Source organism: Lactuca virosa, chromosome 4, assembly GCF_052849685.1.
Source record: "Lactuca virosa cultivar CGN04683 chromosome 4, Lactuca_virosa_CGN04683_v6, whole genome shotgun sequence".
Taxonomy (NCBI): Eukaryota; Viridiplantae; Streptophyta; class Magnoliopsida; order Asterales; family Asteraceae; genus Lactuca; species Lactuca virosa.
In genome coordinates, this window is record NC_136429.1 from 451,626,526 (window position 1) to 451,649,581 (window position 23,056).

Sequence of the window (23,056 nt, forward strand, 5' to 3'; positions counted from 1 at the left end):
ATTTAGATTTCAGTTTATTTTAGTAGCCCGCAGATGTTAAAAAAACAAACAGTCTTCTTTTTTCAGACTGCAGACGTTTGGTCCACCTCTTCTACTGCAGAGGTCTACAGATGTGGTCCGCAGATTGCAGACATTTTGCATCAGAAAAAACAGCACCTAAGAGTTATAAAACCGCCGTAATAATAACATGGATTTTGGATATCTTGAAGCTACTAGCCAACAACATTGAGCATTATATTGTTTAGAAACTCCATACCATATTAGATTTGACATCATAAAAAGTACTTTCTTTTTTAAAATTTGTGGAGTGACTTTTTATTTATAAATCCATACTTTTTTAATATCATTTATAAGGTATTTTAGTGTTATGGGCTAGTTGGTATAATCTTATTGTTATTGTAGGTTTTGGGGGAGGTTTTTGAGCACCAATCTAAGTAATATAAGTTTTTTAGAAGAGAACCCAAAATCAATGTTTTATTGGAATATTCATGTTCTTATTGACATCATAATAGAAGCATACATGATCTATCATAAACAAATATCCATATAACCAATTTGTCTCATAGTTGCTCGTGTAATTAGTTAAAAGCCTAAAACACAAATCATACACTTTAGACTCAACCAATTTTGTGTCTCCAAGCATACATAACTCAAGTACAGTACACATGAAATATAAAAATCAAGTATATACATACACATCATGCAAAGTATATAGTTATATATATATCGCCCATAATACTAATATGGGTTATAATGCACAATATACATCAAGGTTATCAGTTACATTTAATTTACAGTTTTTTACAACATTTTCCATTAAAGAAACTATATTTTATCTCATAATAGATAGATATTGAATTAAAACTAAATTTCATCACATTGCTCTAAATTAATTATACAAAATATAAATTCTTTTATAACAAACATTTCAACAAAATTATCTTATAAAAATACTTCTGTCTTCCTAAGATAAATAAACATAACATTCATTGATTATAATGTTTACAATCTAAAAAGGTGCAAAATTAAGAAAAAATCCACTCAATTCCTTTGTGGCGAGACTTCTAGTAGAATTTTTCATCTCGCCCAACATCTAACCCGATACAAAGGTCTCTCATATGTTGTGTTTATAGTATGTTTTGCAAATATTTCCTACATTCATAACCCAAACATATGATACATATTTCAAGTACAAGTAACATGACTACATGTATATCATATCACCACAATCTAATCCCCCAATTTGCAGGAAACCGAAATAGAGTAACCAAGAAGCATAGTAACAAGAACATATGAAATAGATTTCCATACACATAGCAATATGTTTCAAGACTTGTCTATCCATACTCAATTGCCATTTCTTTTTTTTGTATTTGAAATACTTCGACTTCTAAAAGCACACACAAAACCATTATTTGGCTGTTCATTGTTTCAAACAATTAATTATTGTTTCAAATTAAGAAAGCGTAAAACGACAACATGCATTTGAATCAAGTTCCGAATTTGTAATCCTTGTAGCATGTACAACAACATTCCAAAGTAACATTTAATGTGCATCCACACATTTGCGTAAACCCAATTTATCGAAGTTTATGTAAAAGTGAGGTTAGAATAATAAAATCCCACCTCCAAACTTGGATGCTTCATTGGTGACTCAAGGCTTCAAAATATCACTTGGAGCTCTTAAAACAACGCTAGAAGTCTATAAGACTAAAACCAAAGTTGTTTTTAATATATTCAATCTCGTATTTTACTAATTTTAATTTTGATATACAAATTTATTTATGTTGCCTTTTATAAGCATTACAAAGTAAATTTGCCCATTGTTTATAAACTAATTTTTCCAAAACAAATATTATACTTAGAACCAATGATTTGTGCTATGTCACACAATAAATAATAAATACATAGGAGATTAGGTGTTTAGAATATAACCATATTGATAAAACGAAACTTTGTTAAAATCAATAAAAATAACTAAAAAATTATAGAATACAAACACACCTCTAACAAAAGCATGACATAATTCACTCAAATATTCCTCTATTCCACATTAAAGTTTGGCAAACTCAACCCAAAAACAAGCACAAAAAATGGTGATCCTCAAAATCTTTCTAATTGAGTTTAAGTTTTTGATTTTGAATGCTTCACAAGCCAATCAATAACTTGATCGATGTTTGTTGAGTTCTTGCATGAGATCATAAAGCAACATACTTCTCTATCACCTATACTTTTCAAGTCCCTACAAAAAAAAAATTAAATGTATGTATTAGTAAGTAAAAGACGTAAATGCCCTTCTCATCCTATGATATGACATGCCATGTTGTACTATGTTTGTCATGTATTCGACTAACACCAGACTGTCAAAAGTCACAATAAGAACTAGAACTAGCTCACGATATATTGTCGATGCAAAAGACATAAATGCCCTCCAGATGTGAAAAAAATGAAAAGTGGGCTTACATTTGATCAGTCAAAGCTTGTTTAGAAAGAGCACTAGTCTTGTCAATTTTGTTGCCCAAAACAAGCAAAGGAATGCCACTCAAAGCAGGTTTACTCAAAAGATCATGGAGTTCACCCTTTGAGATGCTTAAATTATCATGATCTGCAGCATCAACAACATAACTGCATCCAACCCATGATAAAAAAAATCAAGAAAATGTGAAAAAGGTGAAAGCTTTTTTACAAAATCATAAGTCAAAATGATTTCTTGAAAAGTTAAGTAGCATACACAATGGCAGAAACTGCTCGACAATATCTCTCCCACATACTGCGAAATCTAGGTTGACCTCCAAGATCCCACAGCTTTATTGTCACATTCCCTTTTGTTACCTTTCTCATATTAAATCCCACCTGAAATCCCCCAAAAAAAGTAAGATGAAATCAGTTTTAGGGATTCGGTGTAAAATTAGAAGGAAAAAGAAAAAGAAAAACTCACTGTAGGGATCATGTCCTCGCTGTATCCACCAGTCTATGAGAAAGAAAAGTGAAAAGACAGTTTTGACCTTGTTAGAAGATGATTTCTTGATAAATGAATAAAAGATAAACCTGAATTACTAAATGTGGGTTGATTGACTTACAGCTACAACATTAACGAGTGAAGTTTTTCCAGCGTTTTGGAGCCCAATTAGAGAAAGCTCCATTTCTTGCTTGAAAAATAGGCTGTATACAACATATGATGATTTCAGGATTAGGTTTATTTTACACCATTTTGTAGCATGAAAGAAAGCTCCTAAACATTAGCCTTCACAAAAGATCATCTTTATATGCTTATTTTAGAGTCATATCTATAATCGAACAGCTCAGTGAGTGCTAAAAGAATCTTGTATTGATATTCTTCAGTTAACAGACTGATTTCACAACCATGAACATAATCAATCGCATCACCTAAAATTCGCAACAAAATAGAGACGGATGATCCAAAATTTTGACAATTTCATAGATAAACTTAAGAATAAACAACCTGCAACCCCTATCAGAACAACCTAATGATAACAAACAGAAAACCCTAGAAGAATTCTGCCTTAAACAATCACGCACATTCAAATTTAAACCAAATATAAGCGAATTCGATGGACAAATCAAGAGATTACCTTCGCAGCCAATTCAGAAAAACTTCCCATATACCCATAACGATTCAAATAAGAGGAAGAAATAGAAATCTCAAACGAAAAACAAAGAGAGAAAGAGATCTATTGAACCGACGAGATCACTCTTTCTCTCTTTCTCTATGACCTTCGTGGATTGATTTTGACTTTCTTCAACAATACTTTTCTTTCTCCTTTCTTCCCACCCTCTCTTCTCGATTAAATTTTCAAGAACAACTTGAAGCGGAATCCAAGGGAATTCGGTGAAGGAATACCGTGATTTTCAAATTGGGGAATTAACGTAATGATAAAACTGACCTGTGATTTTGAAGCTCGATTTCACTGAGTGAGCATGACGTGGACCAATCATCTGAAAGCTGGTACATCTCATTCAAGTCTATGGCGCGTGTATATTACGCGTTTTTATGAATGGATGTGAGTGGATGACGACAACACTTCATCTTAATAGTATTGGTGCGTGTCATTCACTTCCTTTCTTTGGTTCGTGTGTTTTATTTTCTATAAATGGGCCAACCGCGGAGGCTGGTTTGTGTTAGAGGTTCGGGTGTTTTATGTTCCCAACTCCCAAGTTTGAGTGAATTTGGAAAAGAATACTTTGAATGTTGAGTAAATTCCAAAAAGATTGATTAGATCGAAGGCTAATATATTAACATAGCCAAACTTTCAATTAATATCACATAATTAATCAAATAATCATTTTTGATCTGTGAATTTGTAGTCCCTATTATAGAGGTTTCCTATATAAAAAAACAAATATATTTACAACATGATATATGATTTTATACATTTCTTTCGACTTATTTGTAATTAGATAAAAAAAACTAACATTATAAGCTAATAGGACATAAACCTGACACGAAATAAACGAGTATAGATAAAAGATTTCAATTGTTTACGTGCACGAGTTGACATGACACCTGTTTAGTCATGTATTTTTCTATGATACTTTCTACGTCTCATGTTTATTGTCCATTTTTTACTTTTGAAGTCTTTACTTTTCAATTTTAACTTTAAATATTTTTATTTGTGTTATAAATTAGTTGATGAAACTTATAGCAGTGAAAAGAAATTTAAAACACAATCCATTCATATATTTTGCATCAAGTATTATATATCAAAAAGAAAAATATTTAAGGTCAAAGTTAAAGAATAAAGACTTCCAGAGTCAATAGTGGACGATAAATATAGGACGGAAAAAGTAATAAACATAAGAACCTTGTGTATTTTTTTATGTTATGTTCTTTTATTGTTAAATATAGGACGGAAAGAGTAATATACAAGGTTTTGCACACCGACTAATCAGGTGTATTTTTATGTTATGCTCTTTTATTTTTTATGCAAAACCTTGTGTATTTTTTTATGTTATGTTCTTTTATTGTTAAATATAGGATTGATAAATATAGGACATAAAGAGAAATGTTTTTTGGCAAGTGAACTTCCCTAATGGAGGTTTCCGGGCCAGCTTTTGCACACCGACTAATCCCCCGCTGCAAACATGAGGCTTTGCCTCGTACTTTGGAGTCATTGTAGGCGAACCTCCATGACCACAAGGGCAAGGGCTGAGTGATGTCAGGATTTGAACATGGGTCAATAGGTTATCCATCATATTTTCCACATGTCTTACCAAGTCACCACAACCCAAGTGGTTGAATATCATTAAAGTTAATAGTTACTTAAACAAAAACTCCAATGAGTTTTACAGCTGTGAAAGAGAAAAATCCATTTTCTCTCTAAAAACATTTAAAATGCATAAAAAAACTTTCTGAATATATAGACTAGACCGATACACACATACGAATTTACATTGTTGTTTATAGTTATATTTGAGAGGATCGTAAAGATACTTAAGTATCTTTATGAAAATACCTTTATCGTATCAAGGTCGATCAGTTTACTTTGAAGGCATTGTGTGAAAAGTAAAAATAATCCCAAATTATAATTTGTTTATATATAAGCATAATTTATTAATACTACAATAAGAGCTAATATATCATTGTTAATTATATTAGTGACTATGATTAACAACATAAAAATGCTCATTTCCAGATAATCAACAATGGATTAGCGAGGACACCATGGCAAAACCCACCTGGTTCCAAAGTATTTTGCGACAAGCTAATACATCACTAAGATCACCCGATCGGTGGTAGTTTTTATGTGAATCGCGCACCAAAATGAAAATAAATAATAAATAAAAATTAACCAAAAGTGGTGACCTAGGCCACTGTGACATCCCCAATTTCACGGTCAGAAAAGACCGATTTGTTTATGCTTTGTTTTAAAAATCAGAGTAATCGTTTTAAAGAAAACAGTTGCGGAATTTGTTCCCAAAACAAAATATGATAAGAATCTATCAAAACTTTTCTTGAAGAAATGTATTTTCATTAAATAACAAAATCTCGGGATGTCATGTTCCGATACAGACACATAAGCATAAACAGAACTTACATTCATTATCACTAATGATTTATATCTCCTTTAATCTCTCAGTGAAATATGTCTTCGTATCGATACCTGTGATACAAAGAAAACTGAGTGGGTTAGGCTTGGGAGCATGGTGAGCATATATGGTTTTCAACCCACAATAATATAATTATTATATTTAATCATAAAACAATCTGTCACACCCCGAAACCGTGATGGCGGAATCGTTCCGGGGCGGAGGACGTCATGTATAGCATCACAACCAATGTAAAATAGCAACCATAGCAACACAACCATCACAGTGTATACATATATGAAGATGTTTACATCAATTTGAAACTTGTTTGAATTACATCAGAGAGTATATATAAAATATAAACATAAGACTCTTATTGCTCCAGCTTCTCAAAAATCCAGCAGGTACCTGTCTACTGATTTCCTAAGAATACAAGCAGTTTGAAAATATCAGCATAAAGCTGGTGAGTTCATAAGCGGTAGTTTGTAATGAAAACTTGTTGATGAACTCGTAAAAAGTATTTTGTATAGCGTCAAGAAAATCCGATATTTTCTTTAAGTGAAAAATGTAGCGTTATCCGTTCCATATAAACCATGAATGTTCGTTACTGAAAACTGTAGAGATATGTGAAAATACTACTTCATGTGACTAGCTAAGGCTAATCATGAAGTATAAGTATATTGTATATGAAATCCTTGCATAAACGATTTTGGTTGAAAACCCTGGCTCCAACGTTTATACGTAGTGTGTTAGTTCTATTTAATATAAATAAAACTGTTGAAGGGTGACAGGTTGTAAACTAAAGGGTGAATTATACATAATGTGAGTCGTATAACCATACTTGATATGACTAGAGACCTTTCCAACGTTCTTCAGGCGTCGAGTTAAATGACATTTGTCACCCTAGGCATGCCTGCCCAACTGTAGCTAGCAGTTCGGGTGTGGGATTGTCGGTCCCGAATAGATCTATTCACAAATCTCACGCTCTCCCTCCAGGAGACTCTGGTCATACTATGATAGGATGTATCCCTGTACACCTAAGGGTACAGTAGTGAAGTAGCGCCTCACAGTATCGTACAATCTAGTTTACATGTAGTGTAGTAGCGTTCTACCGTAGTGAAAATCCGAATGTATACCGTTTGTAGTGATAATTACAGTTATGAAAACGCGATAAAGTAGTGATGTAAACTGTAAACTACTTCTGTCTTAGTGCATACGTTTAGTAGTGAAAGTTTCTATACTTGTTGTGCTTAGAAAATCCCAAACTACACCGATTATAGTTTGCATGTAAAACGTAGTGAATAGCGAGTCCGGAAAACCATGCAAGTTTAGTGAAAACGTCCCTTATGCTCAACACAGTACAAAAGGGTTAAAGTATGAGAATTTCATGAGTTTTGAAAACATTTATGTTTAGCTTGTATTCCCCCCCCCCCCTGAAAACATTAAAAATACGGAAAATGTAGGGGTATGAACTTACCTCGAGTGATTTGAATGAAGGATCGATACGGAATGCGGGATGTTCAAGTGAAGCCTTGAACACGATTTGATCCTAATCAAAAAGTAATGACACATAAAGGAGTCAAATGATGGTATTTCACCACTAGATGTGATGAAGAACCACTCTAAGAACTTGGGAATACTTGCACTAAGTGTTAGGACCTCAAAGGATTGTATGAGGGAGGTGTATGGCCACCTTAAAGGTGTGTACGACCATGGGTGTGCGGTCGTACACTCATGATGGAAGGTGTCTTTGAGGTGTTTTCAAGGTCCATACTTGCATCCATGAAGTGTCCTAGGCCCATACTTGGTTGTAGTACAAGTTTAGGGTCTTAGAAATGGGTTTGTGGTCCTATGGTGTGTGTGTATGGTCGCACAAATGTGTGTGCTGCCGCACACAGGAGTGTGCTGCTGCACACATCAGTGTGTGGTCGCACTCCTTCAAAGAGATGAAGAACATGACGGGACTTTCATGATTCAAGGCCTAGATTAAGAGGTTCTTCATGCAAAACAAGTTAAGGGATGGATTACTCACGTTTTTGAAGCCTTGGGAGGGTTTGTGGTTGAAGAAGCTTGAGAGAAATGGTGTTGTGTGCTGCCAAGGTGTTAAAGGAATGAAAGGAAGGGGGCTACCCTTTATATATGGGTAAGGGTGCTGCCCAAAAGAGTGTGTGTTGCCAAGGGAGTGGGTGTGCGGCCGCACACCTATGTGTACGGCCGTACACTCCTCCAAGACGTGTGTATGGCCCGATTTTCTCACTATTCAACACTCTGACTCATTCCTAAACTCAACCTTGGTTATATACAAGCTTAGAACACTTAAATAAACCCTTAAATAGCATCAGAAATCAACAAAACAAGTTGAATATTGATTGAATTGACTAATTGTACAAGATTGAAGTTCCGGGTTGTCACATCATCCCCCCGTTAGAGGGAATTTCCTCCCGAAATTCAAGGATAAAGTACAATTATGAACTTGGAAAGAGATGGGGGTACTTCTGCTTCATTGAATCCTCGCGCTCCCAAGTGAATTCAGGACCCCGCTTGGCATTCCAGCGGACCTTCACTATCGGGATGCGACTCTGTTTCGTACGCTTGACTTCCCGATCCATGATTTCGACAGGTTCTTCCACGAAGTGTAAACCCTCGTCTAATTCGATCTCGTCGAGAGGAATTACAAGTGTCTCATCGGACAGACACTTCTTTAGGTTCGACATGTGGAAGACATGATGGATGTTGTTAAGCTCTCGTGGTAACTGGAGTTTGTATGCTACGGGACCGATCCTAGCAAGGATCTCGAATGGTCCAATGTACCTTGGGTTCAGCTTTCCACGTTTTCCGAAATGTATCATGCCTTTCCAGGGCGAGACCTTCAGAAGGACGCGGTCACCGACCTGGAATTACAAGGGTTTTCGTCTCTTATCGGTGTAGCTCTTTTGTCTATCTCGTGAGGTTTTCATTCGTCCTCGGATTTGCACGATCTTTTCTGTCATCTCTCGGATAATCTCAGGACCAGTGAGAGTGCTGTCAGGGACTTGACCCTCGACTAGCTGTGTGTCACCCACTTCAGCCCAACACAGAGGGGATCTGCACTTGCGACCATAGAGGGCTTCAAATGGCGCAGCCTTGATGCTGGTATGGTAGCTGTTGTTGTAGGAAAATTCGACCAAAGGAAGATGAGTGTCCCACGACGCGCTGAAGTCGATGACGCAGGCTCTCAACATATCTTCCAATGTCTGAATCGTTCTCTCACTTTGTCCATCAGTCTGAGGATGATAAGTTGTGCTCATATCCAACTTAGTTCCAAGTGCCTTCTGAAGCGATTGCCAGAACCTTGAGGTGAACCTGCTATCTCGGTCAGAGATAATAGATACAGGTACCCCATGAAGGCGAACTATCTCTTGAATGTAGATCCGTGTAAGTCTCTCCATCTTGAAGTTTTCTTTGATTGGCAGGAAGTGGGCGGACTTCGTCAACCGATCGACAATTACCCATATGACATCGTGCCCACTCGGAGATCTGGGTAACTTAGTGATAAAATCCATTGTTATCATTTCCCACTTCCACTCAGGTATTCCTGGTTGCTGAAGTAAACCTGAGGGCTTCTGATACTCCACCTTCACCTTGGCGCAAGTCAAGCACTTGCCCACGAAGGTTGCAATTTCTGCTTTCATGTTTGGCCACCAATAGAGTTGTTTGAGATCCAGATACATCTTATCTGAACCTGGGTGAATGGAGTATTTCGTCTTGTGAGCCTCATTCATGACAACCTCTCTGTACCCGCCAAACTTTGGGGTCCAGATCCGGTTCATGAAATAGTACACTCCGTCTCCCTTAACCTCTAAGTTCTTGTTCATTCCCCGCAATGCTTCATCCGCCACTTTCTCTGGTTTCAAGGCTTCCAGTTGAGCCTCCTTGATTCGCGCGGATAAATGGGAATGGATAGTCATGGTCAGTGCCTTCACTCTACGACCTGAGTACTCTTTTCGGCTGAGGGCATCTGCCACCACATTGGCCTTGCCGGGATGGTAGCGGATTTCACACTCGTAATCACTGAGTAGCTCAATCCATCGCCGTTGCCTCATGTTTAGCTCCTTCTGGTCGAAGATATGCTGCAAGCTTTTATGGTCAGTGAAGATAGTGCACTTGGTTCCATAGAGATAATGTCTCCAAATCTTTAACGCAAAGACCACTGCTCCCAACTCTAAATCGTGAGTTGTGTAATTGACCTCGTGCGTTTTCAACTGCCTCGAGGCGTAGGCGATGACCTTTCCTCGCTGCATGAGCACACAGCCTAGGCCCTGATTGGATGCATCACAATAGACCATGAAGTCTTCCGTCCCTTCGGGTAGAGACAAGATAGGTGCGCTGCACAGGGCCTGCTTCAATGTTTGAAATGCAGTGTCTTGCTTGACTCCCCAACTAAAGGTTACACCTTTCTGTGTCAGGGTAGTTAAGGGCTTAGCGATCATGGAGAAGTTTTGGATGAACCTGCGATAATAGCCTGCGAGACCCAAGAATTCTCGGATTTCTGTGGGTGTCTTTGGTGCAGACCAATTCTCTATCGCTTTGATCTTGGAAGGGTCCACGTGTATGCCTTCTTTGCTAATCACGTGACCAAGGAAATTTACCTTCCTAATCCAGAACTCACACTTTGAAAATTTCGGCGTATAGCTTTTCTGCCCTTAATGTTTCCAACACCTGCCTCAAGTGTTGCTTATGATCGTTCTCACTCCGTGAATAGACAAGTATATCGTCGATGAACACGATCACGAACTTGTCCAGGAAAGGGCGGCACACTCGATTCATCAGGTCCATGAATAATGCCGGTGCGTTGGTCAGACCAAAGGGCATTACTACAAATTCGTAGTGTCCATAGCGAGTTCGGAATGCTGTCTTAGGCACATCATTCTCGTGGACTCGCAACTGATGGTACCCTGATCTTAGATCGATCTTTGAGAAATATCTGGCTCCCTGAAGTTAGTCAAAGAGATCGTCGATTCTAGGTAAGGGATATCGGTTCTTGATGGTCAGCTTGTTCAGTTCTCGGTAGTCAATGCACATCCGAAAGGATCCATCTTTCTTTTTCACGAATAAGATCGGAGCTCCCCAAGGTGAGGAACTCGGCCTTATAAACCCCTTGCTGATCAGCTCATTGAGCTGGCTGGATAATTCTTGCATCTCTGCTGGCGCTAAACGGTAGGGAGACTTAGCTACAGGAGTAGCTCCGGGGATTAAGTCGATACGAAACTCGACTTGACGTTCGGGAGGAATTCCTGGGAGATCTTCAGGGAAGACATCAGGAAAGTTGCAGACTTCGGGGATGCTCTCGAGGTCTTTAACTTTTTGCGTCTCATCAACAACATGAGCTAGAAACGCATAGCATTCCTTCCGTAGGTACTTCTGAGCTTTGATGCACGAGATGATACGAAGGTTCGAACTGAGTTTGTCACCATAAATCATGAGGGCTTCGCCAGAGGGAAGGTTGAGGCGAATAGCTTTTTCGAAACAAAGGATATCAGCACGATTGGGGCTCAACCAATCCATACCGATAATGACATCGAAACTCTTGATAGATACAGTCATAAGATCGATAGGAAAGGAATGATTGCCTAAGGTAAGAGTACATCCTATGAATATGTCGTTCGCGCTCTCTTTCTCTCCGTTAGCCATTTCGACGGTGAACGTTTCGGTTAAAGGTTGGGATTTACATTTGATTAGATGTTTGAATGCATGACTAACAAAACTCCTTTCCGCACCAGAATCGAAAAGAATGCATGCATAAGAGTTGTCAAGGAGGAACGTGTTGGATTAGTGTCTAAGGCTGTAACTATATTTGGTAAGTACTTGACCCGGTTATGCATGGTCCTTTTGGGTTGCCTTCACCATAGCAACTTGACAGGATGATTTGTTAAGAGAGAAGAAGTATTATTAATATATTATGAGAATAATATATTGAGGAAATAATAATATTATTTGATTAATATAAGTCATATATTAATTGAGAATTAATTTGGTGACTTAAAGAGGTTAATTGAATAAAGGGGCATAAACTGTCAAATGTGTGATAGTTGTATTTTGGGCTATGTATCCTTATGGATATTAGGGTGAACGAAATTTAGGGGCTTGGGAACCTTAATTTCGTCCAAGCCTTGTATCTAGAAGGATCTTGGATTGCTTAGGGCCTAAGTCATTCAATTAGGGTTAAAGGAGAAACCCTAATAGCTCATAGTATAAATAGGACCCTTGGGGTGGAGAAATTGACACTCTTGCAAGCCAAGGAACCCTAGGGACGATTTCTATCCTTCCTCCCTCTCTCTCAAGATCATCTTCTTGCTAGTTGGTGTTTGTAAGCCATTAGAGGAGTGACAATTGTGACTCTAAGCTCCAAGAAGAAGAAGTATCAAGCAAGTAATTCAAGGTATTCTTTCAGATCTGATTTCATATGATTAGATTCAATATATTACATTAGATCTAGTATTACAAGTCTTGGATTCAATGCATGTTCAATTAGAGAAACCTAGATCCAAGCAATTAGGGTTTGCATGTGCACATAGGAAAGTTCTTATGGCTCAAACCCAACAGTGGTATCAGAGCTTTGATTGATTTCTATTGAATTGATGCATTGGTTGATTGCTTGTTGCTTACAAAATTCGATTTTTGTGATTCTGACTGCTGTACTCGGCGAGTTCCACTGTGGACTCGGCGAGTAGCTCCAACTCGGCGAGTCCATAGGGGAACTCGGCGAGTTCAAGCGTCAGAGTGAGGTAGTTTCGGGATTTCTTGCTGTTTTTCTTGAGGATACTTACCTTAACTGTTTTGGGTCATTAAAATCCGATTTTAATCATATATATGAGTATATTCTTGACCTAACAAAAGATAATTGCCAATTAGTTGAATAATAATTTCCTTATATGATAATTGTTGATTATTTGAATTGAATTGGTAAATTGTTTTGCAAGTAATGTTAAGTAAGATCAAATTGAGATAATCTAATTTGTTGATTTATATTATTTGCTATTTGATCCTTATGTTTTGAAAAGTTCAAAAACTTGTCCTCAAGTTTTGAAATTTATATTTTGTGATTAAATGTTTAATTTGAATAATTTAAATTTCAAATCCCTAGAATTTTACAAGTTTAAAATTCAACCCTATACTATTATATTATTACAAGCTTAATACATATATATATATATATATATATATATATATATATATATGTATAATTTAAAATGCTAGTCTTACCGTTAGTAGGCCTCATTCACGAAGCCAGTCTAAAAGGTGGGTATAAGGTTGCTGCCTATAAAATGACGCTTAATGGGTGTACATTCACACCCACCGCTTGCTTGACTGGTGGAGGGTCGTTAGCCGAACGGGTAGGATAGGGCAAACCTCCTCTCATTAATAAGTATAATGAATCTATATAAAGTAACTAAACATGTTTTATAAAATTCCCAATCTTAGTTACTTTAGGAAAAGTGAATTGATGCAATCCCATGAAATTACACTTTGTACCCTCGCTAAGACATTAATGGAGCGCGTGTGGTTAACCGGCACATTAATTGGGTTCTAAGCAAAGGTGGCAAAGGGTGACTCATTGTTTGTTATAGTTCAATGGAGCGTGTGTGGTTAACCAACACATTGAATAGGTAACTGTAACAGTGGGGGCACCTTGTACATTTGCATGGTTATTCACACCCACTTTGTGATCCTCGGCATCCCAGTCACAAACAAGAGGGGCATATCGAGATTTAAACATGTCATTGAAAGGTTCAATGAATCTCAATGAAAACTAGGAATTCTCAATACATTTAAAACTTAAAGCTTATGTTTTTCATGGTGAAGAATTAGTGAATCGTCATTCACTTACCTCCAAGTTATTTGCATGTTGGATTACGGCATCCCTTTTCTAATATGTAAATAATGTTGTTGGGTCCTAGCCCTAATTTTCTTTTTGGGTGTTAATTAGGGATTTAATCTAATCAAACTTTGTTCTTTCTAATTGTAGATGTCTAACGCAAACAACACAGATGCTAGCTCATTTCCTCTAATGAGCCTTTGTCAAAAAGTGACATTCGATGGAACGAACTTTAGCGAATGGATAAGATACATTCGCACAATCGCGCGTTACGAGGACAAAGAGTATGTTCTCGATGAGAAGCTCGAAAAGATCAATCCAGAAACTGCTACTCCTGAAGAAATGGCTGTCTTTGAGAACCATGAGCGTGATGCAACGAAGGTCCATTGCATCATGATAGCCACAATGAACTCAGAATTCCAAAAGTCCTATGAGGACATGTATCCTTATGAGATGCATCTAGACTTGATGGAGAGGTATCACCAAAGCGCGAGGCAAGAACGCTATGAGATCATAACGAATATGATTACTGCTAAAATGGGAAGTGGAGAGTCTCTTACTGTGCACTTGCAAAAGATGCAAAGGTATGTTGATCGTCTTTGCAAGTTGAATGTCAACTTTGGGGAAGATTTGGCTATCGACATTGTTCTTCACTCCTTGCCCTCATGCTACAACCAATTTAGGATGACCTACCACATGAACAAGGAAGAGGTCTCCCTAAGCAAACTCCAAGGACTCCTGAGGACTGCTGAGAGCAACCTCAAGGACAAGTCTGTTGCACCAACTCCCAATCCACCCGTTGCTCCTGTTTTGGCTATTGGACAGGGAAGGGGCAAGAAGAGGAAGGCTTTTTCAAAGAACCACCACAAAGGAAAGTCCCAAAATGGTTCCTCCTCTAGTGGGACCAAGGTTGATCCTGCTAAACCCAACCCAAACCCAAAGGAGGCAGAGTGCCACCATTGCCACAAAATAGGGCATTGGAAGAGAAGCTGCCCGGAATATCTGCAAGCCATCAAGGATGGGAAGATCAAGCCATCTTTTGCAGGTATTTACACAATTAAATCTAATGATTCATCTCATGCTATTTCTTGGGTTCTTGATACAGGGTGTGGTTACCACATTTGTTCTGATTTGCAGGGACTAGGAAGAAATAGGGATGTGGAGCTTGGAAGAATAAATCTGATCATGGGAAACAGAAGAACGTCGCCTGTCACCAAGATTGGAGTGTATTCTTTAGAGCTTAGGAATGGTTTGAATTTAGAATTAAATAATTGTTGCTACTCGCCAGATATGGCAAGAAACATCATTTATTTTCATGGTTTATTTAGACAAGGATTTAGATATTCGTTTAATAATGAGAATGGTTCGATTTATGCTTATCTAAATGGTGTTTTATATTTTGAAGCAATGCCTTGTAATGGAATTTATGAAACTGTTATGGTTGTAGATAACCTAGGAAATGATGTGTTGTGTATGGATTCTTCCAATGGTATGGATAAAGCATCCTTGTGGCATTGTCATCTTGGACATGTCAACAAGAAGCGCATAGCCCAACTCCAAAAGGATGGAGTGTTGGAGTCGTTCGACCTTAGGGAAGATGACACGTGCGAATCTTGTTTACTTGGAAAGATGACCAAGTCACCCTTCACTGGCACTTGTGCGAGGGGTGAGGGTTTATTGGATCTCATACATACAGATGTATGTGGACCCTTTAGATCCACCACAAGGGATGCAAATCGCTTCTATGTGACTTTCACAGATGATTATAGCAGATATGGGTATATCTACTTAATCAAGCACAAGTCAGAAACCTTTGAAAAGTTCAAAGAGTTTAAACAAGAAGTGGAGAATCAATTGGGCAGGAAAATCAAGATGCTTCGATCTGATCGAGGTGGAGAGTACCTAAGTCTTGAATTTCACGACTACCTCAAGGAATGTGGAATAGTTTCACAATTGACGCCACCTAGGACACCACAATTGAATGGTGTAGCTGAGAGGCGTAATCGAACCTTGCTAGACATGGTTCGTTCCATGATGAGTCGTGCTTCACTACCTATCTCATTCTGGGGGTATGCCTTAGAGACTGCCGCCCATATCCTTAATTTAGTACCCACAAAGAAGGTTGCCAAAACACCTCACGAGATGTGGACATGGAAAGCTCCCTCGTTGGCACATATCAAGGTTTGGGGCTGTGAATTTTTCGTAAGACGAGAAACTCATGACAAGCTCGAACCTCGTAGTGAGCGATGTATATTCATCGGCTACCCACAAAAATCCTTTGGATATCTCTTCTATAGGCCGAGTGACAATGTTGTCTTCGTTGCGAGGAGAGGGGTTTTCCGAGAGCGAGAACTCATAAGCCAAGGAGACAATGGGAGGCAAGTCGATCTTGAAGAGATTCAAGAATCTAGCAATGAAGGAACCTCTAACACTGGCGCTCAACCCGAGGAGGAAACTCCATTTGAACCAATTGACGAGTCCTTACCTCTTAGACGTTCCGAAAGAGTTAGAGTTCATCCCCAGTTTTATGGTTTTCATATTACCACCGAAGGGGACACATATATTAGTGATGGTACACTAATAAATATAGATGAACCTAATAGCTATAAGGAAGCCATGGCAGGCCCAGAGTCTGTAAAATGGAAAGAGGCGATGGACAGCGAGATTCAGTCCATGTATAACAACCAAGTTTGGAATTTGGTTGACAATGTACCAGGTCGTAAGACGGTCGGGTGCAAGTGGATCTTCAAGGAGAAGACCGACGTGGATGGGAACGTGCACATTTATAAGGCGCGATTGGTTGCGAAGGGTTTCACTCAGACTCCTGGAGTTGACTACGACGAAACCTTCTCACCAGTTGCGAAGATAAAATCTATTAGGGTGATGCTAGCCATTGCTGCATTTCATGACTATGAAATATGGCAAATGGATGTAAAAACCGCTTTCCTTAATGGGAAGTTGGCTGAGGATGTTTACATGGCTCAGCCAGAGGGTTTTGTCGATCCAAAGCATCCCAATAGAGTGTGTAAGCTTGAGAAGTCTATTTATGGGCTTAAGCAAGCGTCTCGCAGATGGAATCTTTGCTTCGATGAGAAAGTCAAAGAGTTTGGATTTGTACGAAGTGAAGATGAATCATGTGTATATGTCAAGGCCAGTGGGAGTATAGTTAGCTTTCTCGTTTTGTATGTCGATGACATACTGCTCATAGGAAACAACGTCCCGACTCTGCAGGAGGTTAAGTCCTGGCTCGGGAAGTGTTTCGCTATGAAGGACCTCGGAGAGGCTTCCTATATTTTAGGAATAAGGATAGTGAGAGAACGAAGTAAGAGACTAATAGGACTTAGTCAGAATACTTACTTGGATAAGGTACTAAAACGTTTTAGTATGGAAAACTCGAAAAAGGGAGAACTACCGATACAGAGTAATGCCAAATTGAGTAAGACTCAAAGCCCGAGTACAGAAGCCGAGATAGCTGAAATGAGCCGAATACCCTATGCTTCCGCAGTTGGCTCAATCATGTACGCTATGACTTGTACTCGCCCTGATGTGGCCTTTGCTTTGAGCATGGTCAGTAGATATCAAGGGAACCCGGGCAGAGCTCATTGGATTGCGGTCAAGAATATACTTAAGTACCTTCGGAGGACCAAGGAATGGTTTTTAGTCCTTGGAGGGAGTGATGACTTAAAGGTGCGAGGGTATAGTGATGCCAGTTTTCAGACCGACAGGGACAACTACCGTTCGCAGTCGGGCTGGGTCTTTACCCTTAATGGGGGAGCGGTGACTTGGAAAAGTTCCAAGCAAGAAACAGTAGCTGATTCAACGTGCGAATCAGAGTACATTGCAGCGAGCGAAGCGTCAAAGGAGGCTATGTGGTTGAAGAACTTCATTGGTGATCTTGGAGTTGTGCCTACCATAAAGGAGCCTATGGAAATTTTCTGTGATAATGAAGGAGCGGTTGCCTTGACCAAGGAACCGAGGGATCATGGTAGATCTCGACATATCGACAGAAAATATCATTTTATTAGACATCGAGTAGAAGAAGGACACCTCGTGGTAAAGAGGGTATCGTCAGAGGATAACCCAGCAGATCCGCTTACGAAGGGACTTAGCAGGGTTAAGCATTTGCAGCACGCTAGGAGCATTGGGCTAAAGGACGATATTAGTTTAGATTAGATAGTTTGGAAACGTGTAATAGATAAATGTAATTGACATTTGATGATTAAATAAAGGAGTATTATTTATAAGTAAAGCTACTGTCTTATGTTAATTGTTTAACTATTGTTTCATTTTGCATGTTTTGACTTCCTGAGTAATTAATTATTTGATAATAATCGAATTATTCAAATAGTCCACAGTCGTTCGTATGTTGGAAGTAGGTATGAATGAAGATTGTCATGAATTGGTGTGTAGATTGTCTAAAGTGTATTAGACATAGCAAAGGTTTGCTACAACGTTCATGAGTGCTTATGAACTTGATTTGAGCATTGGAATAAACCCGCACTTGTTGGAATCACTTCATGGAATTTATCACGAGTGATCACAAGATGGTAATATCATATAGTCTTAAAACCTAGATATATGGTTTATTGTTTGTTTATTGGTTATGCATTGATAATACGCAAACGCATCAGTAACTTGATGTTATAAAACGTATTGTTGTGTGTAATTTGATTAATGGATAATAAATGCATATAAGTCGAAGTTTATCTGTTCCTTTTATCCTAAGAGGGTAAAAGCGATATCAGGGCCCCTCGATGATTTGATTTGACTTATGTGCCGGGCCCGGTCAGGACTGAATTGATGTGTTCAATTAAGTTCTATGTCAAATGAATCTGAGATCGAGAAACAAATTGCAGGACAATAAGTATGACCATGTTCCATGTAATTGTCCGCACGATATCTAGAACAGAGGATTATACGATCCCTTATCTAAAGGACAGGATACTGATAAGATCAGAGTTGACAGCGTCTTTGAGAGCTACGATTGCTAATCGGATTATATTTATATATATAGTTACTAGACTTATCCAAGTGGGAGACTATTGGATTAGTGTCTAAGGCTGTAACTATATTTGGTAAGTACTTGACCCGGTTATGCATGGTCCTTTTGGGTTGCCTTCACCATAGCAACTTGACAGGATGATTTGTTAAGAGAGAAGAAGTATTATTAATATATTATGAGAATAATATATTGAGGAAATAATAATATTATTTGATTAATATAAGTCATATATTAATTGAGAATTAATTTGGTGACTTAAAGAGGTTAATTGAATAAAGGGGCATAAACTGTCAAATGTGTGATAGTTGTATTTTGGGCTATGTATCCTTATGGATATTAGGGTGAACGAAATTTAGGGGCTTGGGAACCTTAATTTCGTCCAAGCCTTGTATCTAGAAGGATCTTGGATTGCTTAGGGCCTAAGTCATTCAATTAGGGTTAAAGGAGAAACCCTAATAGCTCATAGTATAAATAGGACCCTTGGGGTGGAGAAATTGACACTCTTGCAAGCCAAGGAACCCTAGGGACGATTTCTATCCTTCCTCCCCCTCTCTCAAGATCATCTTCTTGCTAGTTGGTGTTTGTAAGCCATTAGAGGAGTGACAATTGTGACTCTAAGCTCCAAGAAGAAGAAGTATCAAGCAAGTAATTCAAGGTATTCTTTCAGATCTGATTTCATATGATTAGATTCAATATATTACATTAGATCTAGTATTACAAGTCTTGGATTCAATGCATGTTCAATTAGAGAAACCTAGATCCAAGCAATTAGGGTTTGCATGTGCACATAGGAAAGTTCTTATGGCTCAAACCCAACAGAACGTACCCGTAACAACGGTAGGATCAGCGACCGCTTCATTCTGGCCCATCGCCAAAACTCTCCCTGTATTGCCACCAGTCGTTGCCTTGGGGCAGTTTCTCCTGAAATGCCCAACCTCTCCACATCCATAACAAGCTTGACCAGCACCTACTCCCGCAGTCTGGTTGGTGGGTTGGGTTGGCACCTTGCAGTATCGAGCTGTGTGTCCCTTCTTTCCACAGCTATTGCAACTCAACTCACGGCAGGGTCCGTGATGATGGAAGTTGCACTTGTTGCACACAGGTAGTTTCCCAGCATAAACACCGGTAGGAGCGTGGGTGGTTGGAACAGTAGTGGAAGCAGCAGCAGGTGCAGTAACAGCATGAACTGCCACTATTTGTTGTTTCTTGGAGGGCTCCTGCGAAGTCTGGCTCTTTCGTTTATTACCAAACTTCTTCTTCTTCCCACCGCTTTCCTTTTGTGGATCGGAGACCGCTGCCACCTCGTCCAGATCGATTCCATGATCGATCAGAGTCTGTGCCAGATCCTTGGCACTTTCAAAAGTAGTCGGTCTAGCAGCCAAGACATTCCCTTTTGTTGGTTGTGTCAGTCCCCAGATGTACCTTTCGATTTTCTTGCTTTCCGGGGTGACCATTCCCGGACAGAGGAGAGCCAGATCACAGAATCTAGCAGTGTAGGCAGCGATGTCGGAACCCTTCATCTTTAAGTTCCAGAGTTCGTGCTCCAACTTTTGCACTTCGCCCCTCGGGCAGTACTCCGCGAGCATGAGCTCCTTCAGTCTTTCCCAACCCATGGCGTTAGCCACTGGCAGGTTTAGGGTTTTGACTCGACCATTCCACCAGGTCAAGGCTCTGTCGGTGAAGGTGCAGGCGGCGAACTTCACCTTGTTTGCTTCAGAACAAACACAAATTTCGAAGATGGATTCGATCTTCTCAAACCATCGAGTCAGGGCGATGACACCTCTATTTCTGTCGAAGGACTTGGGTTTCGCAGTCATGAAGTCCTTGTAGGAACACTCTTTTTGATGTCCCTGACTTCCATCTTGTCTCTGTGGGTCGGTTCCACCTCCAACCCCACGAGCGTTCACTTGTGCCATTGCTGCAGTCACGGCGGCTGTAACTGCTGCCTGAAACATGACAGGGTCGAACTGAGGGGGTGGTGGTGGTGGCGGAGTGTCATCGCTCCTTCTGATGGGTCTTGGTCGGGGATGCATCTCGTTCTAGAAACAATCAGGAAGAAGAGGATGGTAAGTCCTCGAGATATAAAACGAAATATATCTCATCCTGATAATAAAAGTATTCTACCAAGCGATAAGCACGGAAAGGTTGCTAACACAAGTAAGTTATCGCTCAAGGAAGGAGAGGTAGCAACACTTAGAGTGAATCTGTATACTGAGTTTCGCTCTAGCTAAAATACTCCTATAGTATTTTATGTCAGATGATTTTTGGTAAGTTTTAGGCCTGCCGTAACACCATAGTTACTCCCAAGCACATGTTGGTCATGTATTGACTGAATATAGTTGATCAGGCAATATTCACCCGAAACATGATTACATAACTGCCCAGGTTTGACCGCAGTGTCCCAACATCCAAATACTTTTTGTGTTGTTTCACTAATGACACGAATTCTGTTAGGTATGCATGCTCGTATACTTTTATAAAAATATTTATATTTTTGAAAGTATACTTTTAGTGTAGAGCACTTAGGCCCCTTTAGTGTTTATAGTTGTATACCATGTAAGGTTCGGTATACTAGTTCGCTATAAACAAGGGCTCTGATACCAATCTGTCACACCCCGAAACCGTGATGGCGGAATCGTTCCGTGGCGGAGGACGTCATGTATAGCATCACAACCAATGTAAAATAGCAACCATAGCAACACAACCATCACAGTGTATACATATATGAAGATGTTTACATCAATTTGAAACTTGTTTGAATTACATCAGAGAGTATATATAAAATATAAACATAAGACTCTTATTGCTCCAGCTTCTCAAAAATCCAGCAGGTACCTGTCTACTGATTTCCTGAGAATACAAGCAGTTTGAAAATATCAGCATAAAGCTGGTGAGTTCATAAGCGGTAGTTTGTAATGAAAACTTGTTGATGAACTCGTAAAAAGTATTTTGTATAGCGTCAAGAATATCCGATATTTTCTTTAAGTGAAAAATGTAGCGTTATTCGTTCCATATAAACCATGAATGTTCGTTACTGAAAACTGTAGAGATATGTGAAAATACTACTTCATGTGACTAGCTAAGGCTAATCATGAAGTATAAGTATATTGTATATGAAATCCTTGCATAAACGATTTTGGTTGAAAACCCTGGCTCCAGCCTTTATACGTAGTGTGTTAGTTCTTTTTAATATAAATAAAACTGTTGAAGGGTGACAGGTTGTAAACTAAAGGGTGAATTATACATAATGTGAGTCGTATAACCATACTTGATATGACTAGAGACCTTTCCAACGTTCTTCAGGCGTCGAGTTAAATGACATTTGTCACCCTAGGCATGCCTGCCCAACTGTAGCTAGCAGTTCGGGTGTGGGATTGTCAGTCCCGAATAGATCTATTCACAAATCTCACGCTCTCCCTCCAGGAGACTCTGGTTATACTATGATAGGATGTATCCCTGTACACCTAAGGGTACAGTAGTGAAGTAGCGCCTCACAGTATCGTACAATCTAGTTTACATGTAGTGTAGTAGCGTTCTACCGTAGTGAAAATCCGAATGTATACCGTTTGTAGTGATAATTACAGTTATGAAAACGCGATAAAGTAGTGATGCAAACTGTAAACTACTTCTGTCTTAGTGCATACGTTTAGTAGTGAAAGTTTCTATACTTGTTGTGTTTAGAAAATCCCAAACTATACCGATTATAGTTTGCATGTAAAACGTAGTGAATAGCGAGTCCGGAAAACCATGCAAGTTTAGTGAAAACGTCCCTTATGCTCAACACAGTACAAAAGGGTTAAAGTATGAGAATTTCATGAGTTTTGAAAACATTTATGTTTAGCTTGTATTCCCCCCCCCCCCTGAAAACATTAAAAATACGGAAAATGTAGGGGTATGAACTCACCTCGAGTGATTTGAATGAAGGATCGATACGGAATGCGGGATGTTCAAGTGAAGCCTTGAACACGATTTGATCCTAATCAAAAAGTAATGACACATAAAGGAGTCAAATGATGGTATTTCACCACTAGATGTGATGAAGAACCACTCTAAGAACTTGGGAATACTTGCACTAAGTGTTAGGACCTCAAAGGATTGCATGAGGGAGGTGTATGGCCACCTTAAAGGTGTGTACGGCCATGGGTGTGCGG

The 23,056-nt window shown here is 39.0% G+C and overlaps 1 protein-coding gene across 1 annotated transcript; it reads right to left on the reverse strand.

Annotated features, from left to right (window-relative positions):
- Window positions 1-1,939: 1,939 nt before the first annotated feature.
- LOC145109111 (ADP-ribosylation factor-like protein 8a) lies at window positions 1,940-3,899 on the reverse strand. Its single transcript, XM_079046223.1, has 6 exons — window positions 3,594-3,899; window positions 3,081-3,162; window positions 2,939-2,971; window positions 2,732-2,853; window positions 2,464-2,625; window positions 1,940-2,242 (listed from the first exon to the last, which is right to left on the reverse strand). Exons 1-6 carry the CDS (start codon window positions 3,629-3,631, stop codon window positions 2,125-2,127), a joined length of 555 nt encoding a protein of 184 aa, XP_078902349.1. The 5' UTR covers window positions 3,632-3,899; the 3' UTR covers window positions 1,940-2,124.
- Between the last annotated feature and the right edge of the window lie 19,157 nt (window positions 3,900-23,056).